This window comes from Mercenaria mercenaria, chromosome 5, assembly GCF_021730395.1.
Source record: "Mercenaria mercenaria strain notata chromosome 5, MADL_Memer_1, whole genome shotgun sequence".
In the NCBI taxonomy this organism is placed as follows: Eukaryota; Metazoa; Mollusca; class Bivalvia; order Venerida; family Veneridae; genus Mercenaria; species Mercenaria mercenaria.
This window is the reverse complement of record NC_069365.1, coordinates 12109183-12126876: the sequence shown is the minus strand read 5'-3', so window position 1 is coordinate 12126876 and position 17694 is coordinate 12109183. Positions and strand designations below refer to the sequence as shown.

The 17694-nt window shown below is 35.3% G+C and overlaps 1 protein-coding gene across 1 annotated transcript in view; it reads right to left on the bottom strand.

Annotated features, from left to right (window-relative positions):
- Positions 1-1075: 1075 nt before the first annotated feature.
- The window catches only part of LOC128556865 (uncharacterized), a 67907-nt gene continuing 51288 nt past the window's right edge, over positions 1076-17694 (bottom strand). Inside the window, exons 14-17 of the mRNA XM_053542683.1 lie at positions 11823-12012; positions 5960-6052; positions 4502-4606; positions 1076-4252 (exon numbers count right to left, since the gene is read on the bottom strand). Of these exons, the coding sequence (XP_053398658.1) occupies positions 3992-4252; positions 4502-4606; positions 5960-6052; positions 11823-12012 (649 nt within the window). The 3' untranslated portion in view covers positions 1076-3991. The remainder of the gene's footprint in view (positions 4253-4501; positions 4607-5959; positions 6053-11822; positions 12013-17694) is intronic.

Below are 17694 nucleotides of genomic sequence, written 5' to 3'. Positions count from 1 at the left end.
ACCATTTCAGAGTAAAAAAATAAAATAAAATCTACACATGTAATAGTGTAAATTGTAATCAACCGTTTCCAAAAACACAATTTATATATCATATATGCAAAGGTAGCAACTCAGGGCACCAAATTCAGTAATTAGTACAGACACAAAGTGATCTGACCAGAGGGATAAAGTGAGACAAAGCACCAAGAACATACAGAAAGAAACTCCTTTAGATACATGCATATCCTGCTAACTAAGCCTAGCTCTTTGCGGATAGACAGGTAGTTCTTAAAATTACCCGGACACAGGCAAAGCAGCCTTTCCTTGGAAGAACCAGTACTGGCTTCTTGGTGGTGGAAGACTCTCAAGAGCATCTCAGAAATTTCCAGTGCCTGTAGCGGGAAACTTGATCTGAAATACTGTATGATAAGACTGTGTTAAATGATGAGGATATCTGCTATTCGTAGTTACATGCAAAATTTCATTAGATGCCAGTCACTGAAGCAAATGTCTGGCAACGTCAATTATAAATTCGAATATCTGGATCTACAACTGAAAAACAGTAGAACCCTCGCTGCCACCAGAAAATAGTATTGAACTCCTGTCCTTGTAATTCTTCCGTGATCCAATGCTTCAATATGGCCTGTATGATAAAAACTCCGAAAACCGCACCCTCCGAAAACCAGAATCCTCTGAAAATCGGATGATTTTTAAAGTCCCAAGTTTTTCTCTTATAAATTTAATCAAAAAGCACTCTGAATACCGGTAATTCTGTATTCCGAAAACCATGAAAATTGACATTACAATGAAATGACTTATCACCAAGTTTTTAATCATACAGTTACTTCTTTGTGCCTTTTAACTTGTGCCATACAGGTGTATAGGTAAATGCAAGGTAGGATTATAATTTGTGTCATTGACTGATCGCTAGTGCTACATCTACATAATCTCAAGCAGATGACAATTTTTGTTTACCAAATTATATTTACAAATGTCAACTAAGTAGATGTGAAAAAAAAACAACAACATTTAAGTGTACGTTTGTATTTTGTACATTAGCTATAACGTGCAAAATATTTTAATCTAATAGGGAGAAGTTGATTGACTAGCTCTTGTAAGTCATGGAACATGAATATGTGAATCTAAATATTTAATAACTAATAAGAATACTGATATACAGAATAACATTTTTTCGGAATATGAAAAATATAAATATTTTTATTAATTATTAAATGTCTAGATTCACATGATGCATGTTCAGTGACTTATTTATATCTCCACAATAAAAGAAATATAGTATCATTTTAAGTAATGTTTTTTTCTGTGAAATTATTCAGTTTTAATACATAACATAGAGATACAATAGTAAAACCTAAAATATACTGACATGATACGGTCAGATAAAGTATATCAGAATGTAATATATAAGAATATAACTACATAACTCTCTCAGACATTTGTGCAAAATCCTCTGAAAACCGGAATCCTCTGAAAGCCGGACTTTTGACCGGACGGCCCATGGATGTGGTCTAGGACTGGACTGGACCGTGAGTCGGATGTAGATGATGTATGTATATATGCTAACATTGCTGGCGCATGATTGAAAAACTTGGAACTAAACCCTGTTTCATTAATTAGATGACCGTCCTTAAAGACTGGTAGACGTGATTGTGACTCCACAACTACTCGACGCGACTGGACCCTACAGACTGTTCAGTGTGGCTGGACCTATATAGATTGGACCTATGTAGACTAGAACTCTGTAGACTGATCAGTGTGGACGGACCTGCCTGGCTGGCCGATGTGACTATCTGTTTACGCGCTGTTTCGCTGCCTGATGTGACCTACGGGAAGCTAATCTTTGCTTGGACACTTAACATTTAAATTTCTAAACTCATCCATGGGAAACCACAAACAACTTTCTTTATAATTTATTTACTAACACCATAACAGTTTCTGATGTAAATAATATAAAAACGTTGCAAGAAGATATTCCAAACGTTTTGTAAAGATGAACAGCCGTGAAGCAACTAAGATCATAATGTTCCCAAATCAAAGTTTTGTTAATGCAAAAAACTTATTACTAATTTTATTATTTCATACAACCCTTAAAGTGCAAAAGTAAAACAAATAAAATGCTGCATATCTTAAGAATTTCGATATCAAGCCAAAATTTCGAAAAAATGTCGATTACAGCCAAAACGGCGTGCATGCACGAATTTTGAAATTGGAGACCACGACTGAAAATGTGGGAGTATATTTATACTCTCACAGAATCAGACCACAACCCATTGCGTGGAACTGTGGAAAATGAATGCTCTACAGAAATTTCATGGGACTGTCCATGAACTCACTGTGTGGAACCGTGGAAAGAACACTCCACAGCAAAACATTGTGGTCACAGATTTAAACAGTTAGAAGGCCGTTCCACAAGCCTCACTGTTGCGTAACAATTGCTCACCATGAAAATCAATCAGACGTACATGTATGACAAGTGCACTTTGTTAGAAACGTCAAAATAACAATGTTTTACTTTAAGTCTCCAGGAAATACTTAGCAGAAATAACCGATAAAAGTTTCTATATCATATGTAATCAGAATTTAACACTAGAAAATAAAAAGAAGGCATAAGGAATCGTTGACGTAAGTCGCGGAAATTGAAAACATTCACAAACTTTGACAAAGTTCTGACATTGAAAACGGCTTCAAAAAAGGACGGATCGAAAAGCTGACACAATACGTAATGTTGGGTTGTTGCCTTGTGAATATGACCAAGGACCACAACCGACTCCGTGCGTTGTCGCCAGTAAAAGCTGAATGAAAGTAAACAACCCGAGTGAAAGAAAAAAGAATGAGTGAAATGTAAAACTTTAAGAGTATGCCGATATTTACAAACAGAGCTGGTACTTGAAAATTGAATAGACGTCATCATGTTTTCCCCCCGAATCAGTAATCTGTTTATACATATAAAGCTATATGTTATATGTATGTGATTTTAGGAATCTTTAAAGTTAAACATTTTTGTTATATAGGATATAGACAATCGAGGAGCTGGTCAATGTGTACCAACTTTTATATTAATTTTTATAACCCAATTCTACTGCTTTTCGTTGCAGTCTCAGTCGTGAATATAACTTTGCCTATTCAAAATACATGTCAAAAGCTCCAAATCAATTGATATCTCCGTAGCCACACATGCATAATTCTTTTCTGGTTTTGTTGTCTTACTTAATTAAGATGAATAAAATAATTTATAATATAATGCTTTTACCATTTCTGTTATTACATGACCATGCGTAATACCACAAATATGTGACTTATTTCTAACTTAAAAGTTTACAATTACATTTAACAATAGTCTTTGTTGCTAGTAAAACAAAAAAAATATTCCACAAGTAGTCTATAATATTTTATTCTAATACTGAATTTCGTTCACACAAAATAAGTATGAATGCAAACTTAGCATATGCCTCAAACAAATAACAACTAATATAATTGTAATATACCCATCAAGAAAACTAGGATATTATTTTATTTGTTCCTATGTGTATTTTGACCTTTTCCAAAGACAATTTTCAATTATAAATATATTATGAATATTTGTCTTCGTAAAGTGTGTTTTGAACTAAGAAGCAGTTGTACACAATTTATATTTGATATCTGAAAAGGTAAAACACCACTAACAACCACAAATATTCAACAGAAGGTTTTTAAAATGATAACTCTAGCGGCACAATGTAGGTATGTGGAGTTTCCACTTTTTCTATTTTATGAAAATTTGTTCCTTACAATTTTTATAAACATTCAGATTTCGTAATATTATAAACGTTAAAAATATACTTATGTTAAAGTCTCAATATGCATAACATCGAAGATGGGTATTATATGTATTTGGCCAAACTCGTATTACACTATGAAGCTTTTGAAATGTTTGCCTATTGCGTTTAAGTCATACACGTGTACAAGATCGAACCTGGTTACTGAGTGTTGTGTATGGAACTATCTTTGCATCTTACTTTCCTTCAGCTACACCTTTCGATAAGATTGCACCGCCCTCGTGCAAAAGAAGAGGTGGCCAAACGACAAATGCAATATTCTTCCCATTCTTTGTGTATGGCTTGTATTTGTTTGTGTCGAGCTTTTTTCCTTTTGTCATATCGAGATAAAGTGGAGGGGATTGTACATGCATGAACCAACACAATCTTATACATTGCTTTGCATAAATTTTCAGTGCGTCTTTCTTGAACCAGTCCTTGTGTTTTGCAGCGATGTACTATGAAATAAAAAAATGCTGTTGCATAATACCACATGCATGTTTGTTAAAACGTGATATATTATTTTAACTAGTACATACACTGATCTTTTCAATGCAATTCTCTTAAATTAAACTTAACGAGATTTAACACCACTTAATAATTTTTTTCTTTTGAAACGCAAGATTTAAAGATATTTGTTTTAACTTATATGATACAATCAAATGAAACTTCTTTGTTTAACAAGTGAAGCAAATTGTTTAACAAACCGTGATCACATCGGTACACGATACGTCCACACTCTGCTTTCGTAACTCGGAAAGAGCTTTAGACTGCACAGCTGACAATTCAACTTCTTTTTCCTTTGCTTCCGACTTGATATAATGAAAAAAAAAATGTTTCTCATTAGAACTGAACTTTTGACCCTAGATTACAAGATTTTTTAGTTTATGGATGCAGATAGGAATATCTGGCTAGAATTTAACTGATTAAACGATAACGAGGCTGTGCTAGGTTACCGCGTAAACAGTGACACGAGAACCGGGTATTCTCATCTGCACCTACAGTCAGTGACATCATCGTTTTTTTTTTTGCATGCAATATTTATCAAATATAAGTAAGCACATATCAAACAAAAGTCAGCTTTTTTTTTAAAAAAAGAAGCTGAATAATAAAAATCATGTCGGAGTCGGGAATCGAACCCGGATTGCCTCGGTAATAAAAACTTTCCTAACATCACAGATGAATTAGTCGTATTTAAACAAAGCGCATGGAAAAACCTCATGACGCTGAAAGACAAATAACAATGTTTAGTACCATTTACTGGCTGTTTAACATACTTTTTAAAACTGTTTTTCTAAAATAACGGTTTATATTTCGAGGCATATGCTATAAGGAAAAGGAGGCAATATCAAAGTGTTTGAGTTTGTCGTCTCGTTTTATGTAATCTACTGTAAATTATAGCACAGAAGTAGTTCGTTAAAAAGCCATGCCTTCACAGTTTGGCTAAAATAATATTCCTTTAAAATTGAAATTTTGCCATAGTATAAACATAAGAAAATGAGTTTTTTAAAACTATTTTCTTTAAAGGTATTTCAAGAAAATCATGTCTCAGTTGGAAATCGAACACAGGTTGGCTCGGCAATAGTAACTTTCCTACCATCTTGACCAGTACATTACGGAGCAATGAGTCATTTACGAACATTTATTTAAAGCTTTCTAATTAAAGCAGTTTACCTTCAGTACCCTGTTACAAACGCTTATCAATTTTGAATGGAAACATAGTAGAATAACAACTAATTTCCATGCGTTTCCATAACATGTAATTTGTCAGTAAGTAAGTTTCATAGCCTTCTTAAATATGAATAATCCTTTTTGTGTTGTAACACGGTTTTCAACTGCTCATCTAAACAGTCTCAATTATACCAGTTATATCATTTTAATTTCAATCTGTTCCATCTGAAAGATCATCTAAAACAAGTTTTGCTTTTAGTTAACTTTGTTATGAAAACATAAAATATCTACCAGTTTTAACTCTGTTTTAGTAGAGGGAGCCGCTTAACAATCAAATCTATCAACTGAAACTATAAACCGACTACTGAGTCGTAAAGATATGATTGTGTCAAATTTCGAAAAATCTATAGAATACTTTCAATAACTTTCCTGTTTTTCACAGAATAAAATGATCTTGATTACAACAGAACAAAATGATAGGAAAAGATACTCACATGACCTTTCATTCCATCGGTTGGTTGATATAAACTTCTCTTCAATGCCTTCTGCTGGTTATCAGAAATTACTCCACACAATTTGTAAGAATCCTTTGTAAGTTACAAAATATACATGATAAAAAATAATGCAGACTGATGGCAATCTCAAAACATTTTAACGCGTACCCTTATATGTTTTGATTCATTTTTGATTTTATATTTAATGAACTATCATAAGATCAATCTTGAAGTGCCGTGTAGGTGTTGTAAAACGTCTCCCCATTTGAGGTGTTTATGTTTCCTGTTATTTTGGGATTAGTGTGTGAACTTGCAATATGATCCCAACCCCAATGTGCTTGTAGAGAGTTCAGAAGTATCAAAGGAATTGTTAATTTAGTGACATTTTACAAACGCAAGAAAAGGAAATAATGTCAAAGTCAATGGATCTGTATGTGAACTTATATTTTTAATAACATTTTTTTTTCATATTTCAATGCAATATCTTTTTGGTTGCATAGATATTGAAAGAAAACAAAAAAATATCAAAAAACAGAAGACAGAGTTTTGGAATGGTATTATAACCCATTGTATGGCTATACAAAAACAGGGAAGAGGGATGTTCACATTTGACTACCTTTCGGTCTTTGATAAATAAAGTCGAATCGCCCGTCTGTTGGGAACTGCGTCGCCGTTCAGTAACTGTAAAATGCTTTGACCTATGATCCTTAACTTTGATATGAACGTTGCTCGTGGGCAGTGCATGAACCCTGCTGATTTTAAGATTATATGTAATGTCAACCAAAAATGAAGGTATTTGTACATAGCTCGTATACTTCCGATAATCGAGCCCGTTCTTGCTATATTCCGTTTACATTGTGGCTTAAGTGAAAGAAAATATACACTTAGTTTAAGGCAACGAGTCAGGTCGGAAACTGAACCTTTTAACAAACTGGTATCAATATCATTTTCAGCTCATCTGATTTTTGAAAAAAGAATGATGAGTTATTGTCATCAGTTGATCGGCGTCGGCGTTGCCTAGTTAAGTTTTATGTTTAGATCAGCTTTTCTCCTAAACTTTCAAAGCTATTGCTTTGAAACTTTCAACACTTGTTCAACACCAATAGCTGACTCTGTACAGCAAGAAACATAACTCCATCCTGCTTTTTGCAAAAATTATGGTCCCTTTTGGACTTAGAAAATATCAGATCTCTTGGTTAAGTTTTATGTTTAGGTCAACTTTTCTCCTAAACTATCAAAGCTATTGCTTTGAAACTTGCAACACTTGTTTACCACTAAAAGTTGACTTTGTACAGCAAGAAACATAACTCCATCCTGCTTTTTGCAAGAATTATGGCCCCTTTTGGACTTGAAAAATCAGATTTATTGGTTATTTTTGTGTTTAGGTAAGCTTGTCACCTTAACAATCAAAGCTATTGCTTAAAAAACTTGCAACCCTTGTTCATCATTAAAAGCTGACTCTGTACAGCAAGAAACATAACTCCATCCTGCTTTTTGCAAGAATTATTGGCCCTTTTTGACTTAGAATATATCTGATTTCTTGGTTAGGTTTTGCGTTTAGGTAAACTTTTCTCCTAAACTATCAAAGCTATTGCTTTAAAACTTAGAGCAGTTATTCACCATTAAAAGCTGACTCTGCACAGAAATTACCATAACTCTACAGTCCTTTTGGCAAGAATTATGGCCCCTTTTAGACTTAGAAAATCATGGGTAGGACAATATTTCTATTTTAAAAAATCAGATAAGCGTCTGCACCCGCAAGGCGGTGCTCTTGTTAAATATACATCTGCATTTACATCTTTCACCCAACCGTCGATTTCCGACGGGCGGCTCTGCCAGAGAAACAGTTGTTAAAGAAATGAATATGTGACAAATGAATTTAAGCTAAAAGATAGTACAGGACAGAAGCGATGCAATTACATGTTGACCACCACCAGTCTCTCTCTCTAAAGATACAGAGACTGGGCTGGAGATTTGACATAGGTTGGTAAGGACTTCCAAATTCGGTTGGTCCTCGGGAAGTAGGAGTTAGGAAAGTACTGAGTGTGATACTGGGGAATTAAAAATTTTCTAGTAGGGATATGATGAGATATGTCGACTGCAGTTGTGCGGACCCTTATTTTGTAAAATAATACTGATGATTTGAATCACCTTCTGTATTGGAGTTTATTCCATTTTAAGGTGTCACACATTTGGGTAACGCTACTGGTGTAACTGTAGTCGTACATGACGTACCTGGCAGCTGACCTTTGAACATTTTCAACTTTACATGTGAGATTGTTTTTGCCATGGATGCCAGACGCTTAAAAAGTACTCTAATTGCGGACGAACATAGGTATTTTAGGCAACAAGTCTGACCTTTTTATTGTCAGTTTTGACATTTCGATGTATGAAGCGAAGAGTGGAAGTTGCTTTGGAAATAATATTGCCAATATTTTAGACCAATTTAAATCTTTGGAGATGCTTATGCCTAAGTACTTAGCTGCCTCACATGTTTGAGCTCTATGTTATGAAGTTTGTAGGTGTAAACTACAGAATGTTTTTTTCTAAAAATTCTCAGGATTTCAAATTTGTCCGGATTACAAGATAGCTCAAAAAGCAATAGCAAATAGAATAAAATCAGTAATTCCAGCTATTATCAGTAACTGTCAAACAGGATGTATCAAAGATAGATACATTGGAGAAAATATCAGATTGATATATTAATAAAAGATCACCTAAACGACAACATTAATAACGGGTTATTGTTCTTTGCCGATATTAAAAAAAAACATGCAATAGTCTTGATCATAGGTTTCTTTTAAAGACACTAAAATACCGTATAACGGGTTAATTTTACTGCTGTAAAAGTTTACGGATTTCGGGTACAAACAAATTATTTTATTTTATACGATTTTAAAATTTACGAAATCACAAGGTCTACCAGTTTATTTGACTTTATGTGGCGAATTTATACAAGCATATTTACGAATCTGATTTGGTCGTAAAAAATAGTAAAAATTAGCAGCAGGTAAAAAATACCAGTTATACGGTACTTCAATTCGATTCAATTAAATGCTTGATAAAAATATCATGATATAAAAGGATGTGTTTGAAATAACTGACATCTGCCAGAACTACTAAAATCAATAGAGGTGTTCACCAAGGCTGCCACTTTCCCCTTACTTATTCATAATTGCTACAGAAATTTTATTTCTGGCCGTTTTAAATGTAAAAAATAATAAAACCTCGGTATTTGCAGATGACGAAACATTTATAAAAAAATAGTTCTATCAAATCATTCTCTTCACTTATCATTGTCATTGAAAAATCTAGTGTTATATCGAGGCTAAAACTAAATTAAAAAAAATCAACGGTTTTAACAGCAGCAACTCTTTCATATACCAATATCTTTATAACACCTTCCATAAGCAGTACATGCTAGAATTAAGAATACATCAGGCTCGGACAAGATTTCTTTATTTGTCCGCCACATATATATTTGAAAATGTAGCTATAACCTCTGGTAGCCATGTATCGACAAATCTGATCTATTTGAAAAATATTGGTAGAGGGTCAAACAAGGACCATTTGTGTGCATTTGTTTTAAAATCAGGCCATCAGTTTCTGACAGGACTTTTTTATGTCAATATATGCATACAGGAAACATGGCGGTCAAGTTTTAAACGAATTGGAACGATTGTCATACAAGTGTCAACAAAAGATATTTCCTGTGAAAAAGAAATTCATAAGGGCAAACAGTTTCTTATAAGAAGATTTTTAAAGTTTTAACTGAATATATATCTATGCAGGAAACAATTAAATATGTGGTCGCCTCTTTCACGAAGACCGATGAGCTACTAAAATCCCGAAAATATGCGTATGCCCACTTCATGTTGATGATGGATATCAAGGTTCATTTGAGAAGAATTCGAAAACAGGAACACGAGAAAAAATTGACAAAAGCACAAATAACATGCCAACATGCCTTTGGTTCTGTTATGCTTTCGAACTATAAAGCGGACATAGGCGTACCCAGATGATATTCATATTTTGTAATACTATTTTAAGGAGCTATCGACCATAATTTATTTTGTCGCATTACGAATTTCTCTGACAAAAGCATACAGACTTAAGGTAGTTCTGCACGTTCAGATATTTTTATTTCTACAGTGTAGAATTCAATTAAACCCTTATTATATTTCAGAACTTCAGAAAATGCTAAGAGAATTCGGTAATGTCGATTTTTTGCTAGACTGATTAAAAAGAAATGACCTCAAATATGTTTTCATAATGGGAGTTTACGGGGAAATTACAATTTTGAAAACATTTTTGCGAGAAGATTTTTTTTTCTACAATCTAGATTTTAAATCAAACTTCTCACAGTCGTACAAACATATAGTGAAATAAAATGCATAGTTACGTGTGTTTGTTTTTTAGGTATTTGCCAAAGACTAAAGAGATCTGCGCATTTCAAGCTGATTTGAAGCCATTTGTTTGGAATAATTTAATGTATCTTGACTATAGAAAGATAGTAGCGCTGCTTTTTAAAAACAAATACTCAAAAATTCCCATTAATTCATAAAATGATTTCCATTTTACCTACGTTTTTTTTTCCCGAATAAATGGCGTTACGCTATTATGTCCGGTTTATCACACGTGCAAAACTAGCTTAATAGAAAAAAATGTGTATATACGAAAGAAATTGGACAAATTACGATTAGACATTTTGTTTTGAAAATTTAGCGAAACATGTAAAACAACGTACGCGATGCGAGTTATGTTAGTGTTATGATTCTCGAGACCTAAGGTGTTTGCGACTGTAATTTTTCTACATTTCGAGGTGTTTCCTAAGCACAACCGCCGTTTTTCAAAGTTTGATGCTTTATATCTTACGACTTTTTTGCCGTAACAGAAATTGATGATAGAATTATATGAATAAAAAAACCCAGTTGCCTGCGGCGGGAGTAGAACCCGGGGTCCACGGGTGGAAGTCCTACGCTCTCACCACTGAGTCAAAGAGTCGACTATCTAACGCAGTTGTCAGAGATTGGCTGTAAACGTACAGGCTCTATGGGTAAGCGATAGTAACACCTCCCCTCTTCAAAGAAGTCGTGTAAGCCATATTGGCATAGATTGTGCCTTTTTCGGCACGAGACGAAGTCCGGATTCCAGACGATATACGACTTTTAACAGTAACAGAAATTGAGGAGAATATAATTTTATGACGAAATTCCCAAGTGCCTGTGGAGGATTCGACCCTGGGTCGTCGCACGGATGGACTTTTAAAGGAATATATTCACAGGATAATAAGGCACCACTTAAAAGCAGAATACAACCTTAATAGCGCAATACCATCAAATATATCTTATATCCATCTTATTAAGGTAAGATCTGATGACCAAACACTTGAAAAAAAAAAAACAGAAACAGAAAACACGGCTAAATACAGATTTTTTAGGTTTAATATATAAACACTTTGTGTAATACGTTGAAAGTACTACTATTCTCGAGTAGAATAGATAAATAGGGCCATGTCGTATGATAGGCGAATTAAATTGTATTCGCTCGAAATTGTCATAAAAGTGTTCGTTGTTTTTCCTATCTATTACAGCACTGACCAAGAAAAAGAGTAAAACCTTTGATTAAAATTCGTCCGTGAAGAAAACAATTACCAGTTAAACATAATCTTACAAAAATCTTTCACTTTAAGCCTAGGTGTAATTTTTAAGTACTTCGGATTCCATATCAATCTTTTATTCGTTTCATGAAAACATTTTCTCCTGACTTCAAAAGGGTATTTTCTTCACTTTCTTCACTTGACTGAATTTAGATACGTATCAGAAATTGTTTAAACTTAAGTAGAGAATATTCGAAAACTAACCTGGAGGATTTCAAGTAAAAACTGTAAACATTTATCATCTGGCATCTGAACCGCTTCAAAAGCATCCGTCCATTGATTGTCATACAATTCAGAATACTGCTCTCCAATTTTTGTTGGTCTGTTTGGGTCACTAAGATCTGCTATGTTCGGATTATTGTCTGTTAGTCGGGCCCCGGCCATTTGTGATAGCCTGAAAAATTAAGTTAAAAGTATTACCTGTTTACAGTCAAAAGGCTATCTATCTATCTATCCATCCATCCATCCAATTAAAGAAAAGTGGCAACATTTCTTTGTCTGAAGGAAGGACAAACATACAAACTACTTCGAATTTTACTGGTTCCAGAAGATCCAGCATCAAAGACATTGGATACCATTGTTACTATACTGAATGAGCATTTCTCACCACAACAAATGGACATTTCTTTTCACGGCCGATTTAGATTGGTTCGCGAAGATTTGTCATGGAACGTCACTAACTGGCTGCAACGTTTTACCTGTAATGTTACCAAACTCAATACTTAGTATATCGGCGAGATGTGCCAGAGCTTTAACTTAAACCTCTGGTATGCGAGAATACTTTCAGTCAAGGATTTTACTTTCGTACAATCACTGCATATTGTAATAGCCACGGAAACTGCCATCAAAGACGCTGAAGAGCTGCAATTTGCAGTGAGAAGGGACAGGAAATTATAAACAAAGTTCTTACACGAGAAAAACAGCTAAAACAGAAGCAGAAAATTACAGAATTATAAGACCATTCTAGCGCGGATGACAGAAAATGCTTTTGATGTGATAAGAAAGGAAATGATCCAAGCAAATGTCTTTTTAAACTCTACATGTAATTTCTGCGGAAATACTGGACATCTAGTAAAAACTTGTTCGTATAAGAAATCTGGCAAAACGAAATACAACCCTTTAAAGTTTGTTAAAAAAATGAAAATGTGTTAGCAATCAACACTGCAACAGTAACAGTTTAACAGTTACACCTATTGTGAAGGAGAACAGATCAAAATGGAACTTGATACTGGTTCTGTCATATAAGTGATGTCATTTAAACATATTATTAAGTGTTTTTCACAAGCCCTAATGAAATACTGCAACGATTCTCAAACGGTTCATGTGTTCAGGACACTTGGAATTTTGTACGTGGATGTTCAAAACAGCAAAGATTAGGCCCTGTCTAACAATCGAAACTGAAGGCAATTTTATACAAGTGCAAACATTTTTTTTTTCATGATGAAATAAGTAATGTTAAAGCTATGAAAGTAAACCTTGTACTGCAAGAAAACCCAAGTCCAAAGTTTTCAAACCTAGGGCTGTATCGTATACTATACGTCCTCAAAATGAACTTGAAAGACTTGAAATTACAAAAGTCGACCACAGCGAATGGGAAGCACCCATAGTACGTTACAGTAAAACTGATGGACGCATTAATATTATACAGGGATTACAAAATAACTTTAAATCCACAACTGAAAGTTGATTGGTATGCTCTTCCAAGGGTGGAGGATATATTTGCTTCACTGGTAAATGAACAATGATATACTAAAGTTAATTTGAAGCAAGCATAGCAAGCATAGCATCAACTGGAGCTTGTAGAAACTGTACTTTGGCTATGGCGGCCAGTTTGTGCAGCGAAGCGGAACGTGTGGGTGATATGCACAACAAAGCTTGTTACTTATTAGTCCTGTGAAGTTTCGTCGAAATTTGTCCAGCAGTTTGACCTGTGAAAGCCGGACAAGATTTTTCTATTTTTAGCTCTAGCTACCATTCTGTGCAGCGAAGCTGAATGTACCGGCGATTTTCACAACTAGGGTTGGTACTAATCACTCCTGTTAAGTTTCGTCGAAATCCAACCAGCAGTTTGACCTGTGAAAGGCGGACAAGATTTTTCTATTTTTAGTTCCTGCGGCCATTTTGTGTAGCGAAGCGGCACGTGTCGGCTACATACACAACTAGGGTTGGTATTGATCACTCCTGTGAAGTTGAAATCCAACCAGCAGGTTGACCTGTGACAGCCGGACAAGATATTTTTATCTTTAGCTCTGGCGACTATTTTATGCAGTGAAGCGAAACGTGTCGGCGATATGCACAACTAGGGTTGGTACTGATCACTCCTGTGAAGTTACGTCGAAATCCAGCCAGCAGTTTGACCTGTGAAAGACGGACAAGATTTTTTTTTATTTTTAGTTCTTGCGGCCATTTTGTGTAGCGAACCGGAACGTGCCGGCGATGTGCACAACTAGGTTTGTTACTGATCACTCCTGTGATGTTTTGTCCAAATCCGGCCAGCAGTCTGACCTGAGAGCCGGACAAGCTGAATGCGGACGGACGGACGGACAGATGGACAGACGGACGGACGGACAGACGGCGAAGGCAAAAACAATATGTCTCCCCCACCTGTGGGGGAGACATAATTACTTTCCAATAAAGTTAGCATGTGACAGTGTTATTTCTCGCGTTTTCCCGACTGGAGAGGAACGACATATAGCTTTAACAAGCAGAACATTGGCTAATGCAAAAAAGAACTATGTTCAAAAGAACTATGTACAGAAAGAAGCGCTAGCAATTGTAAGATCGACAAAAAAGTTCCATGATTATTTGTTTGGTCATAGATTTACGCTTATTACATATAATCAAGCACTGTCGACATCTTTTGGTCCGAAGAAAGGAAAACCATTTACTACAGCTGCAGATTGCAAAGATTCACACCCACTCTATAAGATTATGATTATGACATTCAATATAAGACAATATATTAATATGAAATTAAATTCAAATGCTGACGGACTTTTAAGATTACCTTGTTATTTGGGAAACTCATGTGACACGTAGGATGGTGTTAATGTATTCAGTCTGTCTCTCATTGAATCGAAACTTCCTGAGTTGCACATGAAACACAGCGTGACAAATCTTTGTCAAGAGTCATAGATTTATTTTTATTGTGTGATATCAAATGTCAACAAACCCTGACTTATAAGCTTATAAGCAATGAGCTTTTCAATATTTTTTTACTGCAGGGAATTCGTGTGACTGCCTGACAATTTGTGTGGTAAAGTTTTATCTGAATTATATGATGGACATATGGTAATTGCCAAAATGGAAATGCTGAGTTATTTTTGATGCATTAACCTAATAGCAAAATCATGTGACAACATGTGATTCGGAACGAATTAGCTATGTTTTATGTGTTCCAAATGGCATAATAATCAATTAAATTAATTTAATACTAGTATTTAAAAGGTCATTGAGATAATCTTGACAGGTCACACGTTTGTTTCATTGAGTCCAGAATTAAAATGTATAGTGTTTATATTCATATACTGATAATGGAGGAATGTTACAACTTCATTTACAGAAAGAATAAGTAGCTAACTTTTAAAGAGGGAAAATTGTAAATGTTAATACCAGATAAGAAATAAAGCTGCCAGTGTTGATACTGTCAATTTGCAAGCAAATATGTTTGATTATATATGTTTGCCATGGTACATGAAAACGCCGAGGGGCCTCCGTGGCCGAGTGGTTAGAGTCGTTGACTTCAAACCATTTGCCCCTCATCGATGTGGGTTCGAAACCTCATTTGGGGCGTAGAATTCTTCACGTGAGGAAGCCATCCAGCTGGCTTACGGGAGGTCGGTGGTTCTACCCAGGTGCCCGCTCGTGATGAAATTATGCACGGAGGGGCACCTGGGGTCTTCCTCCACCATTAAAGCTGGAAAGTCGCCATATGACCTAAAATTGTGTCGGTGCGACGTTAAACCCAACAAAATAAATAAATAAAATAAATGAAAACGCCGACTCACTTCTGGATATATTCTGACTAAAATGAACAAAGTTCGTACGCTACGATTTGGCTTAAGACCATTGAAAGAGTAAATTTATGAATGAAAAATCAATATAGCGCAGAATATCATACCATTGAGAACAAGAGCTGTCAAAAGACAGGGACAGCAAAGGTCGACTATTTATTCAACGTCCTTGTCAATTGATTAAATATAAAAGTCGAAAAAGGGGCATAGTTTTGTAATATTGCAAAACCTGTACAATGCAAATCTGCCCATGACAGTGGACAAGTGAGTGAAGTTTCAATCCATTCCCATTAATGGGTATTGAGATACCAGCTTGCAAACAAAAATTTTACCAAAAACTGCGCTAACTCGAAAAAGGGGCATAATTTTGTATAACTAATAGAGTTATGAGATCTTGGCATAGCATGTCAGACCATATAAGTGAAAAGTGTGTGAAGATTTAATCCATTCCCATTTGTGGATACTGGGATAGCAGCTTACATGTATACACATCTTAACACAAAATGTTTAAGTCGAAAAAGGGGCAAAAAATTAAACAAAAGCATAACAGAGTTATGGAACCTGTACAGTGCATATCAGCTCATGCCAGTGGACACGTGTGTGAAATTTCAATTCATTCCCACCAGTATTAACGAAAACTGCGAAATCCATAAAGAGACACAAGTTTGTTATAATGCAAAATAGAGTTATGGAACATATGCACTGCAAGTAAAATCATGAAAGTGAACAACTGTGTAAGTTTCAATCGATTCCCATTAAAGGATACTGAGATAGCAGCTTACATACAAAACATCAGCCCAAAATTTTAAGTCAAAAAGGGGGGCAAAAAATTGTAAAAAAGCAAAATAGAGTTATGAAACCTGTACAATGCACATCACCTAATGTGTGTGAAATTCCAATCCATTCCCACCAGTAGGTACAAAGACACTAGCTTACCTACAAAAACTTAACAAAAAAAACTGCTAAATCCATAAAGGGGCATAAGTTTGTAATAATGCAAAACAGAGTTATGGAACCTGTTCACTGCATGCCAGATCATGAAAGTGAACAAGTGTGTAATGTTTCAATCCATTCCCGTTAAAGGATACTGAGATAGCAGCTTACATACAAAACCTTAACCCAAAATTTTTAAATCCAGAAAGGTGCATAATTTTGCAAAAAGGCAAAACAGAGTTATGAAACCTGTGCAATATAACTCAGTTTATCACTGAAAATAAATGTGTGAAGTTTCAATCTATTCTCACGAGTGGTTACTGAGATACCAGCTTACATACAAAAACGTAACTGAATAAGGACGCGGACGGGGTGAGTCCAATAGCTCTACCTATTCTTTGAATTAGTCGAGCTAAAATGCTATACAAGTTGACGTCAGAATCCGCATAATAATTTTTAATCACATAAAATAAATTACTCATGACAAGACATGACCCAATGGCAAGTGGTTACGTTCGCTGACTTCAGATCAATTGTCCCTCACCGATATGGTACCAAAGTGCCAGCCCATGATGAAATAATGCACGGAATGGGTCCTGGGTTCTTACCCGCCCCCATCCCCCCCCCCCTCCCCCCCCAAAAAAAAAGCAACAAAAAAATGAAAAAACCAAAAAAAAAACCCAAACAAACAAAACATGCCAAGACAAGTATAAACTGCGCGTAAATTATCAACATGTAATGAAGCTTTGTTGCACTTTAATGTACTGACAAATACTATTAGTAAATTATATATATCAAATGAAGTCCACACGAGCGAGAATAAATACTTGCAAATCTACATGTAGAACCTGTACTAAGCGGCCTCTAAGGCTCAGTGGTTAAGGTCACTGATTTTGAATCCCTTGTCCCTCGATGAAGTGGGTTCGAGCCTTACTCGGGGTAATGCATTCTTCATGTGTGGAAGCCATCCATCTTACTTACGGAAGTCGGTGGTTCTACTCAGGTGCCCGTCCGCGATGCAACGCCGGAGGGACGGACTGCCAGATCAAATGTAACGGTTTTAGTTTGCGTCATAATGTACATGTACATCGGAGTTGTAAACCGAACTAGATTTATATATAATAAATCAA